The 20,110-nt window shown below is 44.7% G+C and overlaps 3 protein-coding genes across 4 annotated transcripts; 1 reads left to right on the top strand and 2 right to left on the bottom strand.

The window, feature by feature from the left end:
* The first annotated feature begins 1,333 nt into the window (after nt 1-1,333).
* On the top strand, nt 1,334-7,544 carry LOC103650893 (chromatin assembly factor 1 subunit FSM). Its single transcript, XM_008676481.2, has 13 exons — nt 1,334-1,681; nt 1,840-2,571; nt 2,660-2,759; nt 3,083-3,224; nt 3,339-3,465; nt 3,921-4,504; nt 4,589-4,939; nt 5,029-5,110; nt 5,180-5,311; nt 6,088-6,492; nt 6,585-6,722; nt 6,831-6,876; nt 6,983-7,544. Exons 2-13 carry the CDS (start codon nt 1,936-1,938, stop codon nt 7,144-7,146), a joined length of 2,907 nt encoding a protein of 968 aa, XP_008674703.1. The 5' UTR covers nt 1,334-1,681; nt 1,840-1,935; the 3' UTR covers nt 7,147-7,544.
* A 57-nt stretch (nt 7,545-7,601) lies between these two features.
* Nucleotides 7,602-8,384, bottom strand: LOC100277214 (uncharacterized). The gene has a single exon (NM_001150848.1). The coding sequence runs from the start codon at nt 8,249-8,251 to the stop codon at nt 7,763-7,765; it is 489 nt and encodes a 162-aa protein (NP_001144320.1). The 5' UTR covers nt 8,252-8,384; the 3' UTR covers nt 7,602-7,762.
* A 2,765-nt stretch (nt 8,385-11,149) lies between these two features.
* LOC100501574 (Rhodanese/Cell cycle control phosphatase superfamily protein) lies at nt 11,150-19,266 on the bottom strand. Of its 2 annotated transcripts, XM_035966026.1 has the most exons (14): nt 18,951-19,266; nt 18,019-18,828; nt 17,747-17,847; nt 17,549-17,663; nt 17,037-17,114; nt 16,686-16,778; nt 16,505-16,588; nt 16,326-16,421; nt 16,021-16,083; nt 15,732-15,762; nt 12,069-12,115; nt 11,805-11,863; nt 11,439-11,675; nt 11,150-11,398 (listed from the first exon to the last, which is right to left on the bottom strand). In XM_035966026.1, exons 1-13 carry the CDS (start codon nt 19,014-19,016, stop codon nt 11,480-11,482), a joined length of 1,839 nt encoding a protein of 612 aa, XP_035821919.1. In that variant the 5' UTR covers nt 19,017-19,266; the 3' UTR covers nt 11,150-11,398; nt 11,439-11,479. The 2 variants fall into 2 exon arrangements, with proteins under 2 accessions (XP_035821919.1, NP_001183194.1); NM_001196265.2 differs by having other exon boundaries at nt 11,215-11,675; nt 18,951-19,200.
* Between the last annotated feature and the right edge of the window lie 844 nt (nt 19,267-20,110).

Below are 20,110 nucleotides of genomic sequence, written 5' to 3'. Positions count from 1 at the left end.
AGGTGAGGTTCGAACCCATGCCTTGATGGAAGAAGGACGAGAGACACTGGGTGAAACTGTCTAACCAGTAGAACATCACGCTAAGATATTTTTAATATTGAATATAAATTGTATATAGATAATACGGTTTTTTTGTAAAATAAAAATATAATCGTGTCGGGCCAGCACTACGGGTCGAGGTTACAGCCCAAGCACGGTATAACGTTCTTGGCTCTTGTAAGCATTAGGTCGTTTCTGAGACCACATTGGCGCAATGGACTACATGGTGTTTGAGGTTGCTGAATTGGATGGAGCAGCAATGATTTGTCACACTAACAACAAAATGAAACGTTATTTGTTGGTTTTAAACGTTAGTAATTGCTACGAAGTAGCATAATTTATATGGAGCATATCCAGTTTTTATTAATGACTGACTTTATTAATCACTCCATATTTTGATCTATCTTTTTTATAAGTTTGACTTAATGGGACTTATTTTAGAAACTTGATCTCACAAACTTTCTCTTATTTGATCTCTGTATGATGGAATTATGCAATTTTATAATCTCTGTTCATTCAGTCAAACGTTGTGAACTCTTTTCTAATCGCTCACTTCATTGGTCGTGTTGTACCAAGACAAATTTGCAAACTTATAGATAATACGTTTTTTGTAAAATAAAAAAATAATCGTGTCGGGCCAGCACTACGAGTCGAGGCTACAACCCAAGCACGGAATAACGTTCTTGGCTCTTGCAAGCATTAGGTCGTTTCTGAGACCACATTGGCGTAATGAACTACATGATGTTTGAGGTTGCTGAATTGGATGGAGCAGCAATGATTTGTCACACTAACAGCAAAATGAAAGGTTATTTGTTGGTTTTAAACGTTAGTAATTGCTACGAAGTAGCATAATTTATATGGAGTGCATCCAGTTTTTATTAATGCCCGACTTTATTAATCACTCCATATTTTGATCTATCTTTTTTATAAGTTTGACTTAATGGGACTTATTTTAGAAACTTGATCTCACAAACTTTCTCTTATTTGATCTCTGTATGATGGAATTATGCCATTTTATAATCTTTGTTCATTCAGTCAATCGTTGTGAACTCTCTTCTAATCGCTCACTTCATTGGTCGTGTTGTACCAAGACAAATTTGCATGGAGTAAACAATAATATCAGTTAGCCAAATCAAAAAAATATATTATGCAGAGAGCGGAGACAGTCAATAAAAAATCTTGAATTTTTTTGATGGATAGTTTACGTGGGTATTATTGTAAGCCGTCGTAACGTACGGGCAACCGACTAGTTGTATGAGAAGTGGTAGTAGGAGTTACGTTGACCAAGCAGAATGTTTTTTGTGAAAATAAACTGAGAAAGAGGCAAAGAGCCCTGCCGCTGGCTCGACTGCGGCCGTCCCGCGGGAAGCCAAAATCACCGAAACGAAAAAATTCTTGAAACCGCCGACCGCGGGAAACATTTTGCGCGCCGCGCCCAGCTCCCTTCACAAATAATCCCTTCCCGGTTCACCTCTTCCTCTCCCCCAAATCTCCAAATCTCCGGTCGTCTCCAGTTCCCACCTCGCGCCCCAAATCCGTATCCACCGCCACCGCCACCGCCCACCACCCCGCCGCCAACGCTGACGCCGCCTCCTCCGGCTGCACCCGTCACGCCAGGTGCTTGGACTTCGGGAATCTGCAGGTACGTCTCTGAACTTGGGCAGACATGGGCTCTGTTGCAGTTTATTTCTCATTCCATCTCGTTCGAAAGCCAATTGGTCGCAGTTTCTATGTCGTGCAAGATCCTATACACTACTGTATCTGTAACGCCATGCCTCGTTTCCCGTTATCTTGAACCAGGTTCAGTAGAGTAGACAAGTGTTTGAGCAAGGACTGGATAGAGGAATGCGCTGCTTGTTCCTAGAGTAGCACCCGCAAGATCCAAGTCTTCCCGCGATGGAAAGCGGCGCCATGGTACTCGGTGTTGTTCGTCCCGAGGAGTCCCCTGACCGCAACGGCGGTGGGCCACGGGACGATTTGGGCCCATCGCAGATGCAGGTCGATGGTCCCGTTGTTCTCAACCAATCCGCTGAGCTCGTCTCGGATGATTCGATGGCCGTCGATGACGTCCCAGTTCAACAACCATCAGGCCAGCCGGTGGAGGCAACACAACAGTCTCCTGCGACGCTGATTGATACTATCATGGAGGTGCAGAAGCAGCTGAAGCGGAAGAGGGCTTCTAATAGCCCAGTGATTGATGCCGCCGATAAGGACGCTCTTGTTGCTGGGTGCCGGCAGGAGCTCGAGGGGCTCTTCCAGTATTACAAGGAGGTTTCTGACCGCAAGATGCAGCTTGACGGCGGGAACCTGTCCTTCAACGGGATGGTTGGCTGTTTGCTTGAGGAGAGCAGTCTCGGGCTGACTAGGTTGGTGGACGAAATATATCAACAGCTGAAGGGATTGGAGGGTGTGTCTGTGGCTTCAGTCCGCAGCTCTGTGCTGCTCGCTGGCCAGAGGATGATGTACGGGAATTCTTCACTGGACGCTGATGTGTTAGAAGATGAATCGGAGTCGGCTCTTTGGTGCTGGGAGGTAAGTTGGGTGGTCACAAATCGTGTTCTTTTGATTATATTCTTCTGTAATTTTATTAAAAAACGGAACCTTTTAAATGCATACGCAGATAAGAGATCTGCGATTGTTGCCTGTGAAAGTACGCAGCATTCTGAGTACACGGAGATCTGTCAGAAAGAAAATCCATGAGAGAATCACTGCCATATATTGTAAGGACAATCCTGTTCTCACATTTTTATCCATATCTTTTTTCTGCTTGCAGTGGTTTGTTTGCATGGTTCATTTTTGTACGGAAAATATAGAGTTTGTCCAATCCTTTCAATACATGCCATGTTTCTCTTAACAACTGGAGGAAATCTGGTATGCTTTGCTGTTCTTTTTTAAATGAACTGGATGCTTTGCTGTTAGTTATTTTCAAACTAGCCTGATGCTAAATCAACTTATATCTATGCATGTATTCATAGAACATGTGACATTTATTCTCCATTCCTTATTTACTGCCTCACTCACTGATCAAATGTATCACTGGCAGCGACTTTGTCGGTTCTTGAAAATTCAGGAGCTTACATCCAAGTAAATGATCTAAAAAAAGCATCATTGAAATTAAACAAATCACTGAACCTGGAAGGGATCAGATCAATGGTGGAAAGAGCGACACAAAAGAACACAGAACGGTGTGTACCCTTCATCTTGCATATTGCTGATGCATTTTTGTATGGATTCACATGCACATTTTCTGTTCTCCCTGAGGTTCTGAAAGTCCTAACGTGTAAGCCTTTTCAATAAAGGGGTGTGAAAGATGCTGTATCAGCAGTTAAGGAATTGATGCAAGAGACAGATAAAAATGACCAAAATGTTAGAAGGCTTGAGGATACTAGTGTCTCTGAGCCGCAGAATGGGAACTCACTTGGTAATGTAAGTATTTGATTCGTTAATTGCACTGTGTTTGAGCCATTCTAATACCATTTCAACAATAGCATTTTAGTGTAACTTCTTCCAACTGTCAATGGTTGGTTTGTTTGAATCAATATGTGGACAACAATAAACCATCATTTTCTTGCATTAGTACAGTTTATCCTTTACCTAGGCACTTAAATCCAGATAGTGTGTAAACTAACTTTGGGTAATTAAATATGACAGATGATAAAGGAATGGTAGTATTTTTAATAGGTTGATGAGATGATTGTTTTGCATGTTCATCCTAGAAATTTGTTTATTCAGTGCATATAGTGCTTGCAGCTTTGTTTTGTTCTTTTTCCCTTTTTCTTGAGAGCATGAGCATGTCATAATATTACAGCAATAATGAGTCATTGAAATCACACACAATTGCTTTTCCCACAATCTAGTAATGTTATATTGTGGAATTCCAGGAGAAAGAGATTCAGAAAGCACAAAAACAAGTGGAGAAGGAAATAAAGCGCCAGGAGAAAGAAGAAGCTCAGATGAGAAAACTTCAAAAGAAACAGCAAGAAGAGGCCCTAAGAGAACAGAAGAGACATGAAAAGGAGGAGGCTGAAGCCAAGAAGCAACAAAAGAAGCAGGAAGATGAAGCTCTGAAAGAACAGAAGAGACGTGAAAAGGAGGAGGCTGAAGCTAAGAAACAACAAAAGAAGCAGGAAGAGGAAGTTCTGAAAGAACAGAAGCGTCGTGAAAAGGAAGAAGCTGAAATGAAGAAACAACAGAAAAAACAGCAAGATGAAGCTGAGAAAGAACAGAAGCGCCTTGAGAAGGAAGCTGCACAACTCAAGAAGCAACTGGTCATTCAAAAACAAGCTTCTATGATGGAACGCTTTTTCAAAAGTAAGAAAGACAATGGAAAACATCAAAAACCTGGAGAGAACAACTCAGCTGAAGATCCATGCAATGACAACAAAGAGACAATACCAGCAACCACATCAAAAATTGATTCTTCATTGTATCAACAAGAGGGATGGGTTTTAGATGATCTTCGGAGGTTAGCAACATTTCCTGAGCTCTATTGTTTCTTTCACCTTCACACTTACTAAAAATAAAGTGATTTAATGAACATTGGTTACAGGTTGCAGGTCACTGGTTGGAAGAAGCTATCTAGCTACAATAGGTCCTCCAGATGGGGTACAAGATGCAAGCCCAAGATGGAGGCATTTAAAGAGCTGAAGCTTCAGAAATCCTCAGATGATATGGTTGATGAAATACTTTCCACTCCAAATGAAGATGGTGGCCGCAATCCAATTCAGGAGAACGAACATGATAAGCTTGAAAGTGATATTGACATGATACAGGCTAGTGAAATGCAATGCCATGGTGCTAGTAACCCTAAACCTCTGCAAACGAGATTAATTAGAATGAAGCTTCTGCAATTTGACAAAAGTAACAGGCCAGCATATTATGGATCCTGGAGGAAGAAAAGGTTGACATTTCAATATTCATGCTGCCTATAATTTGTCATCACTTTATATTTTAGTGCTATATCATGATTTATGCTACAATTATCTGCAGTGCTGCTATTAGTCCAAGGTGTCCATTTAAGATGGATCCTGATCTTGACTACGAGGTTGATAGTGATGATGAATGGGAAGAGGTATTTGCTGATATTCTAGCATCTTTTTTTCTTTATTGGTAAGAAATTCATATTTTGTTTTCCGCACAGGAGGATCCTGGTGAGAGTCTTTCTGACTGTGAGAAGGATAATGATGAATTTATGGAGGAAGATTCCAAAATTACAGATGAAGAGGATGAAGATAGCTTTGTTGTGCCTGATGGCTATCTCTCAGACAACGAGGTATATATTAAATAAGTTATGTCTCCTTTTCTAATTTGAGTACCTCATTTGTCTTGGTGCAATGCAACTTTCTATGTTAGTTTCAATTAGTAAATCCAAATACCAGTTTTATTGACAAAAGTGTGAACCAAAATATTGGTTAATCTGCTAGATGTTAAGTAACCAACAAAACCCCAATTCTCTTATCTCACCCTGAGAGGTGCATGCTCTATTCTGTAAAGGTTATCTACTAATCGCTTATCTGCTGAAAGGATGATAGCAGTGAGAATTGTATTCCATGGTTAAGTGTTGTGCTTGCAAGAAAATAAAATAGTGGGATAAAGCAAATGTACACAAGCGCCGTAGAAATTAGGAAGATACAAGTTTATGTATGAATCTATCCATGCACTTATAATGCACTTTCATATCTGTTCTACCCATAGTTGTTAAACTGTGATTCTGTCATCTAATTTTATGACTTCACAATCTTAGTTGTTTGGGTCGATTCTATGATTATTAAGTAGAATCTAGAAATAGGACATTATGGTTCTAGTAGTTATTAATACTAAAATTTGTGACCCTACCATTGAAGTTTCAATCTGACTCATGATTGTTATTTTAGTAATCTTGGTCCTAGGAGGGAAGTTTTTCCTTGGTTTATCCCTTCCCCAGACGTGGGAGCTTTCAACATTGAGTTTACCCTTTTTTTGTCCTACCATATGTGGTGCCAGGTGCTATTGTTCCTCAATTAAATGTGCAATATTGTTTGTTTCACTGTTGGAATTTACTTCCTGCAGGGGATACAAATTGAAAGCCTATTGGACGATAAAGAAGAGGAGGCCAATAGCTCCCCAAATGGTCAGTGTACAGAAGTTGAAGAGTTCAGGTCTCTGCTCCGCCAACAAAGAGTCCTGAACACTTTGACTGAGCAAGCTCTCCGGAAGAGCCAACCTCTTATTATATGCAACCTAAATCACGAAAAAGCTGAATTACTGACTGCTGAAGACCTCAAGGGAACGGAAAAGATTGAGCAGCTATGCTTGCAAGTTCTTTCAATGCGCATCTGTCCAGGAGGTGCAATTGTTGATGTGCCTCTAACTGACAGCTCATCTGCAACTGTTGAGGAAATTAACCAACCCAATGTGAAGAATGGCTCTCCTGAGGCTGCATCTGCTATACCAGAAACAGACCTGCCAGAATTTGTAAGCACTGAGTGAATGATAGCAATTGATATCTATTGCTAGAAGATAGCACATGCAGCTCTATTTCTCATTTTGCTTTAACTCCAATGCAGGTACAGGTGATAAGATCATGTCGAGATGGTATCCACAAGGTGGTGGAATTACTGCAGCACAAGTTTCCAAATGTTCCAAAGACTCAACTGAATCGTAAAGTGAGGGAGATATCTGACTTCATTGACAATCATTGGAAGGTAAGGATGCTCTCACAATGAAAAAAATCCCGTGCCTGATTTTTCAGTACACTTCCACATGCAAAATTGATTTATCATGTTATGTACGTTGCCTTTGTTTCTCTGCAGGTAAAGAAAGAGATTCTTGACAAGCTAGGGTTGGATTCGTCACCAGGTACTTGTATTAGGCTATTAGCTAGTTAGCTTTTGTTTCAGAAGTAGGATCCATGCATATTTGTCCTTGGTTAATATTCTTACCGATCATATTACTTGTTATTCAGTGAAACCCAAGAAGAATAAAAGCATAGCTATGTACTTCTCGAAGAGATGTTTACCTCCGGAAGAGGCTGTCAATGCTCTGGCTGCTTCTCCTGAGTTGCGGTTGAAATCTAGAAATGGTGGCCGCGAAGCTCCCCAGATCAATCTGTTCCCCTCAGAGCAGTAAAGTTTCTAATAAAGGTCCCCTGAAAGTTGGATTAGGGGTCAATGAAGCTACGAACCCAGATGAGCAGAAAGCTCAGCTATCCATGTAAAGGCTAGGAAGTGCAACTCGGTTTTGCATCGTCACCAATGGAAGATGGTCTTAGTGCAACATGGGTTTTTGTCAACATCTGGATTATGTTTTCAGTGCTGGACATGTAATTTTAGCCTGAAAGTAGGTTTTTATTCAATTATTTGGCCTTGATGTGATTAACATGTATGTGTCCTGTTGTTAGCGCAAGGAATTGCTACAAAGTTGGCCATCTGCCGCTTGTGTGTTGTTAACATTATTCTGATTCTGGCAAGGCAAATAAGCAAACATGTCTTGTGACTGCTCAATTGACAGCTTTGGGCAGAAATTAATTTTTGCAACCTGTTTGCATCAAATCTGATGAATGCACATGTTAATAGTAGCAAAGGTAACAAAAGCAATAATATATATTTGCTTTGGTATTTATTTATTTTGGTTGAACAGTCATAACAGTACACCGTAGTACAAAAGAATGACAGCAATAGTACAATAATAGAATAGACATCAAAGAATCTCATTTTGAAGGAGCCCAGGCCAGCAGTGGATGGGATCAGACATGGTACGATTGCCAGTTCTTGGCCTGGAGGTCGTCGTCGTCGTCATCCTCGTCGAGGCGGAGGGAGAAGGCAAGCGCGAGCGCGGCCCACTCGAGGACGAAGATGGCGGTGCCGAGCCCTCCGACCATCTTGAGGATGACGGCGCCGTCCTCGTCGCGGACGTAGGACTGGAGCTCGGCGAGGAAGTCGGAGGTGCGGGTGAACGCGAGCAGCGCGATGGCGCCCTGGAAGATGGCGGTGAGCGCGGCTCCCGCGGTGTGCGCGTTGTGCCACTGCGCGGGCGTGGCGGGCGCCGTGAAGGAGCCCGAGCAGCCGGCCGCGGAGAAGACGGCGGTGAGGGCGTGGAGGAAGAGCAGGAGCAGGCCGCACGGGGACGGCAGCAGGCGCAGCGACAGCGTGAGGAAGATGCAGCTGGAGGAGGCGCCCAGGAGGACGTAGTTGCAGAGGAGGAACGCCTTGCGTGTGTGCGACTTGGCCGCCATCGTCGCCGCCGCCGTACTCGCTCGGAAGCTGTTGGGTTGGGTCTTGGAAGCCTGCCGAGGAAGCGGGATGCCGCTGGCTTGCGGGGCTTTGCGGGCGAGGGGTCGAGGTCGAGAGAGGGAGGTTTGGAGTGGGGTGGGAGCGGCGGAGTGGCGGGTACTTATGCGGGGTGGCGCGGAGGATTTGGCCGTTGAGGCTGGGGGCGCGGCGGTGGCGCGGCGGTGGTGAGGACTGAGGAGTGACCGAGTGAGTCCGACAGGGCAACGGGCAACGGCTAGTCTGGTGGTGGGGCTCGTGGGGGCCCGCCCGCTCGCTCGCATGAGAATTGAGAAGAGAGACGTTGCTGCATGAAGGGAGTAGTTGACTGAGATACGCTAAAACTATTTTCAGATTTATTTTTTTTACAAAAAGTCGGACCTTGATTTTTAGATCGGCAGATTAAGGTAATCATCAGCGGAGCGTGTATATAGACGTGTAAAATTGTTTTACATGGTAGGATATATTGTTTATAAACTGAAGTTTAAAATAGGGAACCGCTCAAGATAAGTTTAACTGATCCAACATCTCTACATAATAAAGTATTGGAGTGTAGAAATAGTAGAAATCATGTACGAATTAAAGCCAATCGAATAGGTCCGAGAGATTGATCGTCGGACATTGTGAATAATAAAACATCAAACTAAAAGTCGATTCTCGTGGTATATAGAAAAAAAAAGTGTTCCAAGGCATGTCGTAATAGTCAGGCGACGAGCATTAGACCAATAAGTCCTCACGATATATTGAAACAGAAAAAGTGTCGTAGGCACGTTGGACTAGTATGATGGCAAGCATTAGACCATACAAAACTGCTCCTTTTGTGTTAGGGTTCTTTCTATAAGATCATTGGACCCTGTAAACAATGGCCATGTTCGACCAATGAGTTAACTCTGACAACCTATGTTAAGTGACTAGAGGGTTTCATTTTCTTCTGACTGGTCTAACAGTGAGTGTCAGATTGGACTAATTGTGTTCGTCAGACCATACGCTTGCAACAGTAATTGAAAAATCTACTTCTAATATAGTAGTACATAGTTTTCATCGTGTCTCGTTAGATCGTATGATATGTGTCTAAGGCTCACTCCAACGGAGCAGCCATCCGGCCAGGCAAAACTAAAATAGCTGCCCTGGAGCCACTGTAGAAGTGCAATTCTTTTTCCAACGGAGCAGCTAAACGGGCCAGGCAAAATGGAAGACATGAGAGAGAAAAGCCATATTGCCTGGTACTGTGACCGACAGCTAAATTCTTCGTTCTTGACTGACCACTAGGCCCAACGTCTACTCCATTCCAGCTGAACGTATGGGTGGTTGTGTTGTTGGAAAGATCTAGCGTATGGCTGGCCAGGTAAACTACAGATACCAGCCAAAAGTATAGATGGCTGCTCGATTTGCATGCCTCCCATTGGAGTGAGCCTAATGGATGAGCATCAGACAGTCTAACGGCGGCAATAAATACCCTACCAAGCGACCTTATTAGTGTATAAGAGAGTATTATGTACCATTGATCTCATTGAGTTTGATAGAGTCAAGTGAGATTTTCAGCTTATTACTCTTGGCGATTGGCGTTACCTAGACGGTTCGGTGGTGATTGGAAGTATGGTAATCACTCAGAGAGTTTGTGTCCTGACTCGAGACTTGTATATAGTTATGAGTGGTTGAGCAAAAGAGTCTCTTACTGACTTGGTTAGCTAGTCTAAATAGCACTCTTCAGAATCTGAGTTCGACTTTATATGGGCGTGATTGGTTGCCTACACATAAGATTTGAAATATTTTGAAACCTTGGAAAAAATAGAGGATGGGCGTCGTGGCTACTGGACCTTTGTTGGACGAAGAATGGCCACCTACTGTCGTTGAGTGCACGACCCACGCTTAGGGTGTGGTTACGATCCAAATATTTATTCACAATAAGTTAGAGTCTTAATTAATTTTAGTTTAAAAATAAATAGGAATATAATCTCATTCTAATCTCATTCGATCTTTAAATTTTATAGTGTAAAATATAGATCCCATTACCACCCCAACCTACACTAGAGTGCGCTATTTAGGGAGCGATTGATTCAGGTGGCTCAACTGAGCCTGTATTAGATTTAGAGTCAGGCTTAGTTGAGAATGTATGCAATGGACTAGGTTTTGTTTGATTGGTTCCGTTTCTCTGTTTAACCAGGTTCAATATCTTGATTGGTTGGCTAGGTGAGAAAGAAGTCGAAAAAATATTTCATATAGTAAGTGAGATATACTTTTATTTATAAAAATATCAGTAACACAAAAGTGAAATCAGTTTCTTAATTAGATGCATTAATCAAGAGGTATAACAAGGAAAGTAACTAAAATCAGGTTTCGGTTTCTGTGCGATCAAAATGGGCGTCCCCGCTTAGCCTGACTCTAGGACACTATTTGCATCAGATTAGCAGCCTAGCTCAAGAGGAGATACATTTATGTCTGAGTTAGACTGACCGGATCTGTGCAGACAATCAGACACGTTCTTAGTAAAAAGAGACAAAAAGATACAAAACCATTATCGTTATTGTTTCTGTAATCTTTACCGTCATCATTTCTATTTCTATGTTTTTTATACTGTTTTTAAGAAAATACGATAAAATTTTGAAAACAAGACATTGGGATTCCCGTCCCTTTGATCCTATGCGAGCAGCGAGCGCATCGTTTCCTTTCGTCTTCTGGGGCCTGTGGGCTGTGGCTATTGGGGTGGAGCTTCCAAATGATGCGGGATTAAATTCTGTACCCGTTTACTACCGAGCAGCATTTCGGCAGGCACTATGGTGGTTAAAAACAGCCGTACTCCAGGATTTCATTTCCGTACCAACAAAGGTTACACTACGCCTGACAGCCAAGTTGTGGGGCTGGACTTGGACCACGGACCATTTTTACTTAATTCACCTTGATCGCGTGCCAAACAAGCAAGCAAGCAGAGTAGCAGTACCAGACGGGCAAGATCGCAGACAGGCTCAGGAATTAACGTTACATTGACACCTCTTTCTCTATAATCTACACACACACAACCAACCAAGTTGATGTCAACTTACAGATGCTGCTCACGCAATTAATTTACAACCGCTTTACAGTGCTTTACATCATAAACGACATGGACTTCACAAATTACCAGGGAGCGCCCACCGAGTGCTCTTATTGAGGATTCGGCGGGACCGCTCGACTGGCTCCCAAGCTTTCGGCGCGTGTCATGCCTCGGCTGTTTGGACCGACGACTCGTCGGCATCCGATGGCTGCGACTCGTGCTTCGCCGCGGCCTGAAGAACCCGGTCTTTCACCGCCGTCGTGGAAGGAGACGTTGGCAGGCCCACCTTGTTTGGCTCTATCTTCTTAGCTGCCCATGACAAGGCGTCTGCGCCTACTCTTACTGGAGACAGCAACAGCCTAAGCCAAGAGAGCAGGAGAGAAACTTGTAAAATCTTTTCGTCGTTCAAGCGGCGATTCCAAAACTTAAAAACCAGCCGAAATGGATATTCTTATACCAACGGGGGTGGGGGATTCAGGGTAACTTACTTTAGGTCTTTCTCCAAATCCTCGGAGTCCTCATATGTAGAGAATCGCAAGTAGATAGTCTATCCAGAATCAAACAGAATATCAGCCAAACTGTGTTGCTGCCACATTTTGCTAATTAATATAATTTGCAGTTAACACTAATCTAGAAGCCCTGAGTTATATTGGTGTTTTCCAGAAATCCAGATGCATGCATTTTTTTTTCTGGGAAGCAGATGCATCCATATTGAACAAACAAATAAGCTATCTGTCAAAAGTACTACGTACCAGCCCAACGCTTAAAACAGCTATGTATTGCAAAGTCATCTCCCATTCTGCAGACATATTGATATAGTCAGTTAACCAAAATTAATATTCTAATTCAGCTGCAGCACAGTTGTTTCTTCCAACCAGAGTCCAGAAATACAACGAAAAGTATCCATCAATGATTCAAGGACATCCACTCAAAAAGATAGAACAAGTGTTTAGGACAGTACTGAACGTTTAGGAACACAACGACTAGTTCTTTAGGTTGGTCTCAGGAGAGCCTACTGTTCTGGTATCATGCAGGCATCTCAATTCTTAGTCTTAACTGTTAGTGTATATGTGTAGTCTCTTCATCTTAATGTATTTTCTCTGGGTTATAGGGTGCTTCTTGTAAAGTTACCACATGTACTTTTGCCCTTCCGACCCTCTTGAATAGTAAACTTGCTATTTTCCACTCTTCCTAACAGAGCCAGGCTAGGTTTGGCTCCACCCAGCCGCCGCCGCCAGCCACACGCGTGCCTCGGAGTCCGCGCTCGTCCCTGTCCCGACCGACGGCTCGCCCTGTGCCGCTGCGCCCCCCTCGTCTCTGCCCGAATGCACCCCCCCCCCCCCCCCCGCCGCTGGCGGCTAGCCCTGCGCCGCCGCGCCCCCTCGCCTACGCGCGCGCCTTGGCGAGTTGGCGACCGTGTGAGCTCTGCTCGGACCACGACTCGCCCTGCGCTGCCGCGCGTGCTCCTACCTCCACCAGCTCCGAGCACCACCCGCTGTGCCGCCGGTGGTGCAGCTCTGCGGCGCTCCATCTCCCTTGTTGTTGGTGCTCGAGCTCGACCCAGCTGTTTCGCTCTCTCAACCCAGCAGCAGCTCTTCCGCCTTCTGTCGTGTACTCCATATCTCTAAACATGGTTGCTCCTCGTTCCAACCCACTTGTGCAACTTCCATCTGTCACCTTCCATGGCACCAACTTCCAGGAGTGGTCCATTGTGCCGAGCCCACTGCCGGGGCCGATGGTGTTCCTCCCGCTGAGGTCATGGAGGCGTAAGCAGGGGTGGGCACTTTTTTACCATAAACCGAAAACCGAACCGTCCCGAACCGAACCGAAATTTCGGTTTTTTCGGTAGTTCGGTTTCGGTTTTTATATCTCAGAAGTTCGGTTTTCGGTATCGTAATCGGTTTTCACCGTATACCGAACCGAAATACCAAAAAAACCAAATACCAAACTTTATTAATTCTAAAATTTGACTTTTCGATTATGTGAACTAAATGTGTGAAGTAATTAAATTGTTATCCACTTATTTATATGTGATGTATGATATATCTCTAAATATTTGTACCTATATAATTTTTACTTTTAAAAATTATGTGTAATCTATCATATAAAATTGTTGTATGTGTTGTCTTGAGTATAAGTTTGGTATTCGGTTTTTGCCGAAAAATCGAAGTAAAAAACCGAAACCGAAGTTTTCGGTTTTCATTTTCTAGAAAACCGATTGGTTTCTAATGTCTAGAAAACCGAAGTTTTTTAAAACCGAAAAACCTAACCGAAGTTTTAAAAAAACCGAATGCCCAGCCCTAGGCGTAAGGGATATCGTTGTTGGGACCCTATCGATCGCCGCATTCGAGTATCTCGGGATGTGACCTTTGATGAGTCACGTCCTTTCTTTCCTACTGATTTGTCATCTTCTTCCTCTTCCTCTGAATCTGTTGATTTTGTTCGATTGGTTCCCCTCTGTCACGTCCACCGCCACCTCCACCCCACCCCCACCATCCCCTCTGTCACGTCCTCCAATTCTTTTCCACTACACTCGACATCCACGTCCTCCACCATCCCCTCCATCATCATCTAGCTCGTCTCCTTTGCTTGGTGTGCCTCCTTCACGATATGACCTTCGCGATCGACGTACGCTTTGTCGTCCGACTCGTCTTGGTTTTGTTGCTTCTGCTTCTATTCTTTTTAAGCCTACTTCCTACCGTGATGCGCTTTCTCGTCCTGAGTGGCAATTAGCTATGGCCGAGGAGATTGCTGCTCTTGAACGCACTAGCACTTGGGATCTTGTCCCACTTCTTCCCTCTGCTTCTCCTATCACGCGCAAGTGGGTCTATAAGATTAAGACCCGCTCTGATGGCTCAATTGAGTGCTACAAAGCGTGATTTGTTGCACATGGTTTTCAACAGGAGTATGGGCATGACTATGAGTAGACCTTTGCTCCTGTTGCCCATTGTACCACTGTTCATACTCTTGTTGATGTTGCCTCTGTTCGTCGGTGCGCTATCTCACAACTTGATGTGAAGAATGCCTTCCTTCATGGTGAGTTGTGTGAGGAAGTCTACATGCATCCTTCGCCTGGTTACCTTGTTCCTGATGGTCACATATGTCGACTTCGTCGTTCTCTCTATGGCCTCAAACAGGCTCCTCGTGCCTAGTTTGAGCGCTTCACCTCTGTTGTCACTGCTGCCGGTTTCGTTGCCAGCCAACATGATCCTGCTCTCTTTGTTCACACTTCATCTCAAGGTTGCACCCTCATTCTTCTCTATGTCGATGATATGTTGATCACCTGTGACGATCTTGATTATATTGCTTTCGTCAAGGCACGACTCAATGCGCAGTTTCACATGTATGACTTGGGTCCTCTTAGCTTCTTTCTTGGGATTGAGGTCACCTCCACACCCATGGTTATTACCTCTCTCAACGCAAATACATGCAGGACATCCTTGATTGTGCTGGTCTTACTGATCAGCATTTTGTGGACACTCCCATGGATCTTCACCTTCGTCTTCGTGCCACAGATGGTATTCCTATTGAGGATCCTACTCGCTATCGTCATCTTGTTGGCAGTCTTGTCTACCTTGACATAACTCGTTCTGATATCTCCTATGCTGTCCACATTCTAAGTCAGTTCATGTCTGCACCCACTAGCATCCACTATGGTCACCTTCTTCGTGTCCTTCGGTACCTTCGTGGTACCATTGACCGTCTCTTGTTCTTTTCTAGCACCACCTATCTTTAGCTCTCTGCTTATTATGATGCAACTTGGGATACCGATCCTTCGGATTTCACGTCCATCTCTGCTTATTGTGTCTTCCTTGGGTCCTCCTTGGTTTCCTAGAAGACCAAGAAGCAGACTGTTATTGCTCGTTCCAATGCTGAGGCTAAGTTGCGTGCCTTGGCTTGTGTCATGGCTGAGGTGACATGGCTTCGATGGCTGTTGGCTGAATTTGGGATTTGTCTTACTACTTCTACGCCTGTGCACTGTGATAGTACTGACACCATTAGTATTGCTCAGGATCCGATGAAGCATCAGCTCACTAAACACATTGGCATTGATTGTTTTTATGTTCGGTCTGCAGTTCAGGATCATGTGGTTTCCCTTCAGTATTTGCCTTCAGAGTTACAACTTGCTGATTTGCTTACCAAGGCCCATACTAGAGCTCAACATAGTTTTCTTCTCTACAAACTCAGTGTTGTTGACCCATCATGAGTTCAAGGGGGGTGTTAGTGTATATGTATGTGTAGTCTCTTCACCTTAGTGTATTTTCTCTAGGTTATAGGGTTCTTCTTGTAAAGTTACCACATGTACTTTTGCCCTTTGGGCCATATGGAATAGTAAACTTGCTATTTTCCACTCTTCCCTAACATTAACCAAGCAATATACAAAGTAGAAATCAGACAACATCTTACACACTTACCCAGTAAAGCATAGGAAAGTGCTGAGAGGCCCTGTTACAAAAAAGAGGGACAACACTGTCAAGAAACAAAATGCATCCAACAATTTCCATGAAAAAATAATGCATCTATGGGCTAAAAAACAACAAAAAGGTAAAAAAGAAGCTTGTGTTGTATGTACACATGAACTTTTAAAGGCACAAGCTCTTACCGAATATAATAGAAAATTAGTTGCAAAATTTTCAGAGGCAGCAATACAGTGTGCCAACATGAGCAAAAAGGTAATACATGAGAATAAGACTAGTGACCTACCAGAAGAGATCCAAACACAAGAGTTGGGGTGGGCTTTATTTGTTCTAGGATTTCCTCAACATCCTGCATATTTCGATACAAGAATGTGGGTGATCGAGAATAAAGAGGTACAATTTTGTAGATCATTAAGTTATGAAGAATGTTAAGCCCACAAGAGCTAACATCTATGAACTATTCAAATGATACTGGTCGAGTGATAAATGCTACAAACATGACCTCAAAACAATATAAGAACTAAACAAGTTTGCCGTAACCGGCAAAATCCTTTGGTTCACACGTGAGTTTCTGGTTTCGATTCTTTTTACCTCATTTATTGACGTTAATGCAGTCTCAGGTTTCAGTTCTTTGACACGAAGGTTCTTTGACCATGCTTGGAAACCACCTTTAACAAGGTAAGGTCGCTGCACCAAAACATTCAAAGTTAGCAGGGGAGAGAATGCATATCAATGCAGTACTGGTGAAGACTAAAGCACTCGAAATTTGCCTGCACACCGAGCTTCTTCAGTAACCTAGCAATGGCTTTTGATCGAGCTCCATTAGAATCCATAACTATGACTTTTGAATCGCCCTACAGTGGCATGTGAGAAAAAGAAAAGTACCAAACTTATTGTGAAGAAATATCCGAAGGCAGGTATAAAGCTTATGCCTCAGTTCTAACAGCGTACCTTCACCAATTTCAAGTTTCGGATGACAACTGCCAGTAAAGCATCATCAAACTCTCTTTCATCTTTGAGCATACTCTTTACTGGATCTTTGATCTATGGAATAAAATCAAATGAAGCAGTTATTAATGAACATTTTTTTATTTCACCCATTTGGAATTCAAGCAAAGAGAGTTGCATAAGAGTTGTTTTCTGCTCATTATTTAAAAAGTTTAAAACAAGGTAAGCATATATAGGAACTCTCCACCGATCACTGAATGATTAGGCAGGTATAATTCTTTCTCTATAAAAATGCATCAAAATTAAAATAGAAATCAAGTACCACTGGAGATCTTTTGCTGAAATAAGACATACCTCAGGCGAAGCTACACTTGCATATTTAGACCTAGCCCCGAGGCGTAGATCAGGAACACCATCTTTTTCCCTCAAATCCTACATAACATAATCCAATAATGAGATTGAGAGAATGAAATCTTCTATTACCGTACACTACAGAAAACATGACAGAAGAGCTGCAAAATTTCAGTAACAAATAAAGAGCATGAAAAGAATGCAATAAACTATTGCACTCAGGCAAGAAGATAGTGGCAACTAAATAATCGTTTCTAGCAATTTGAAGTGTTATGTGTTACAAAATGGATTCAAAGGAGAGCTCCAAGGAAACGGGGCATGAAAGAAAACAAAGGCCAATGAGATTTACAATATCTTGCATCAAATAGTTTGGCACTATTGTTGTACTGAAGCAACAGCACAAAAGGTGACTAAACAATCCCTTTCTAGCATTATGAATTGGATAAAAGAAAGATCTCAGATGAAAAGGGACATGAAAGAAAGAAAAAAGGCCAGTGAGATTTACAATATCTTGCCTCAGGCCGAACATCAATGAGTACGGCTTTGTCATCGTTTTTCAATAAGTCAAACGCTGATTCAGGTGACAAGTCTCCAGAATAGCCACTGTATGTGAAGAGCCAGTACGTTGTCCTACAATGTAGCCAGAATTAGAAGGTTTAAAAATAAGCTGCAACTAGAGGTTTGGTAGGCAAAACAAAGAAATCTTCCTTTACCCTATTGTCACTGAACCTCCAAGCACAACTGCCAATTGAACAATAGGATCACTTGGATCCAAACCAACATTCTTCTCAACACCTTCAACAACTACATAGACCTGAATCACAGGACTCAGTAAATTTATTAGTGGTTACTTCAACAATGAACTTCTCAGTGGAACATTCATACAACTAGACATGTCTAGATGTTTAGCATCCCACTGAGAACAGTGGTGGAGTTAATGATCAGAACAAGTGACACAGTTAGGGTCTTAGTCCAACGTACATACCTGTTGCAGAGCATTTCCGATTGGTCTCAAGACTAGACTAGCTTTCTCCTCAGACGAGCTCAACAGATCTCTAACATTTGGTGGTAGAGACTCCTTCGCCGACCCATAAGAATACACAACGAATGTGGCAGCACTGCCCAGTGAATCCTCTGCTGCAACAATCGCCTTCCTGAGAACATCAACAGCCACAGTCCCAGCTCCGGCCACCTTCTCGTGCAACGCGCCGGAAGCATCCGTGACCCCTCCGGCGGCCTGTTGCTTACCGGCGTCGACCGACGCCTTGAGCCCACCTATCGCGTCGCGCACCGTCTTCCTCCACGCACCGAGCGCGTCGTACGCGGACAGCCTCAGCTTGTCGTAGGCCTCGGTGAGCGCGTCCTCCGCCTGGAAGACCTGCTTGCCGACCTTATCGATGAGCCTGGCCACGGAGTCCTCGACCTCGGACGCGTCAGACGGGAACGTGCTGGGGAACGGCGCGTCCGACAGGGCCCGCTCCGCGGCGTCGGTGGGAGCCGAGTTGACCACGGCAGTTGCGGCCAGGTCCGCGACTGCCGCCAGCGGCTGGTCGGTGCCCGTGCAACATAGCCCAGGGCTGGGGTCGGCGCTGGGGAGCGGCGGGAGCTCGGAGGCGGGGGCGCCGAAGGCTCGCGCGATGTCGTCCGGCGCGGCGATGTAGGGGGAGAGTATGGAGGAGTCGGCGAGCGGCGGGCGGTCGGGCACCTGCGCGACGAGCGAGTCGGCGTAGGACCTGAGCGCGGCGCCGACGTCCACCCTCCGCGCCACCCGCGCGACGACGTGCGAGGCCGTCACCTGCCGAGCAACAAGGGCAGTCAGCGCCCGGGAAAGCGGCAAATTGGATAAGACCGGTGCGGACCGGCTGATCGCCGGCGGATGTGGGTTTGGGTCTGGTCACGTGAAGGGCGAGGCCGCACCGGGCAGAGGGGGGAGCAGCTGGGCGCGGCGGAGCAGACGGGCAGCAGCATGGCGGGCGGGCTCATCGCGTCAGGGTCAGGCTGCTGCTCCCATCCGGCCGCTTCGTTGCCTCGAGTCGATGAGGGGGGACGGTCGCGGCGGCCGGGGCGAGCTGGTTCTGGTTGGGTTGGAGCTGGTTCTGGCTGCGGCGAGCGGGAGGGCGGGTGTGGTTGTGGTTGCGGACCGAGGAGGTGGTTGATCCGGGACGAGTGGAGGCGGTGCGACGACGAGGCAGGGTTTGGGATTTTGCCGGGATTGCGCAGATTGGTGTTCAGAGAATCGGCGTGTGGTGTGGCACTGGCAGTGGCTCTTCGGCCGTTCGGCGTCGAGGTGGCGGCGGTGGGCCTGTCCCAGCGCTACACGTGCCACATGATCGCTCAGTGTCTATTGGCTGTTTGGTTCAGTTTTTTCTAACCAGCTTTTCCGACAATCTAGCTGTGGAAAGAATCTGGCTATGTAGAGAATCTGATTATCATTAGGATTACGTGTGAAGGAAGATAAAGTTGTCCATGGGGCTCAGGATCTATAAAGTGACGTATTACTACTATTGCGACGACTCAACCGATTATATGTTTATGTTGATTTTGAATGTTTTTACCCAAACGAATTTTATAGAAGTTGGCTGAAAAGCTGAGTGTTTGACAGTCCGCAGCAGCTTTTGGTGGCCAGAAGCTGCGAAAAGCCGAAACAAACAGGGACCTAGTCTACTGGCTGCTTTGAGCTTTTCCCCTGATTGCTGACTTGCTGGTGGTTGCAATGACAACACGTTCGTCAATGTGAAGCATGAAAGTGTTGGCATGTGTACTTTACACTAGCCGATTAACAAGAATCGGAATAAGGTTAATTCTAACTGTCTAACCGCGTCCTTGATCGGGTTATTCTAACCGTTGGTTGCAGTCTCCGGTCAAACGAAGCCATATATCTACTACTCTATAAGGATGTAACGTGGACGTCCATAGGGGTACACCATGCCTCCACCCCCCTCTCGCCACGCCCACCATTCCAGGACTGTTGCACCCCTCCGTGCCCACATGACACCATCCCCATTGTGATATCTTGACCCCTGGGATGGTGATTTCCTGGCCCAAGGCTTAATAGAATCAATAGAGTATTCATACCA

The sequence above is a fragment of the Zea mays genome, chromosome 3 (assembly GCF_902167145.1).
Source record: "Zea mays cultivar B73 chromosome 3, Zm-B73-REFERENCE-NAM-5.0, whole genome shotgun sequence".
Lineage (NCBI taxonomy): Eukaryota > Viridiplantae > Streptophyta > Magnoliopsida > Poales > Poaceae > Zea > Zea mays.
The sequence above is the reverse complement of the archived record's forward strand: the minus strand, read 5'-3'. Positions and strand labels throughout refer to the sequence as shown.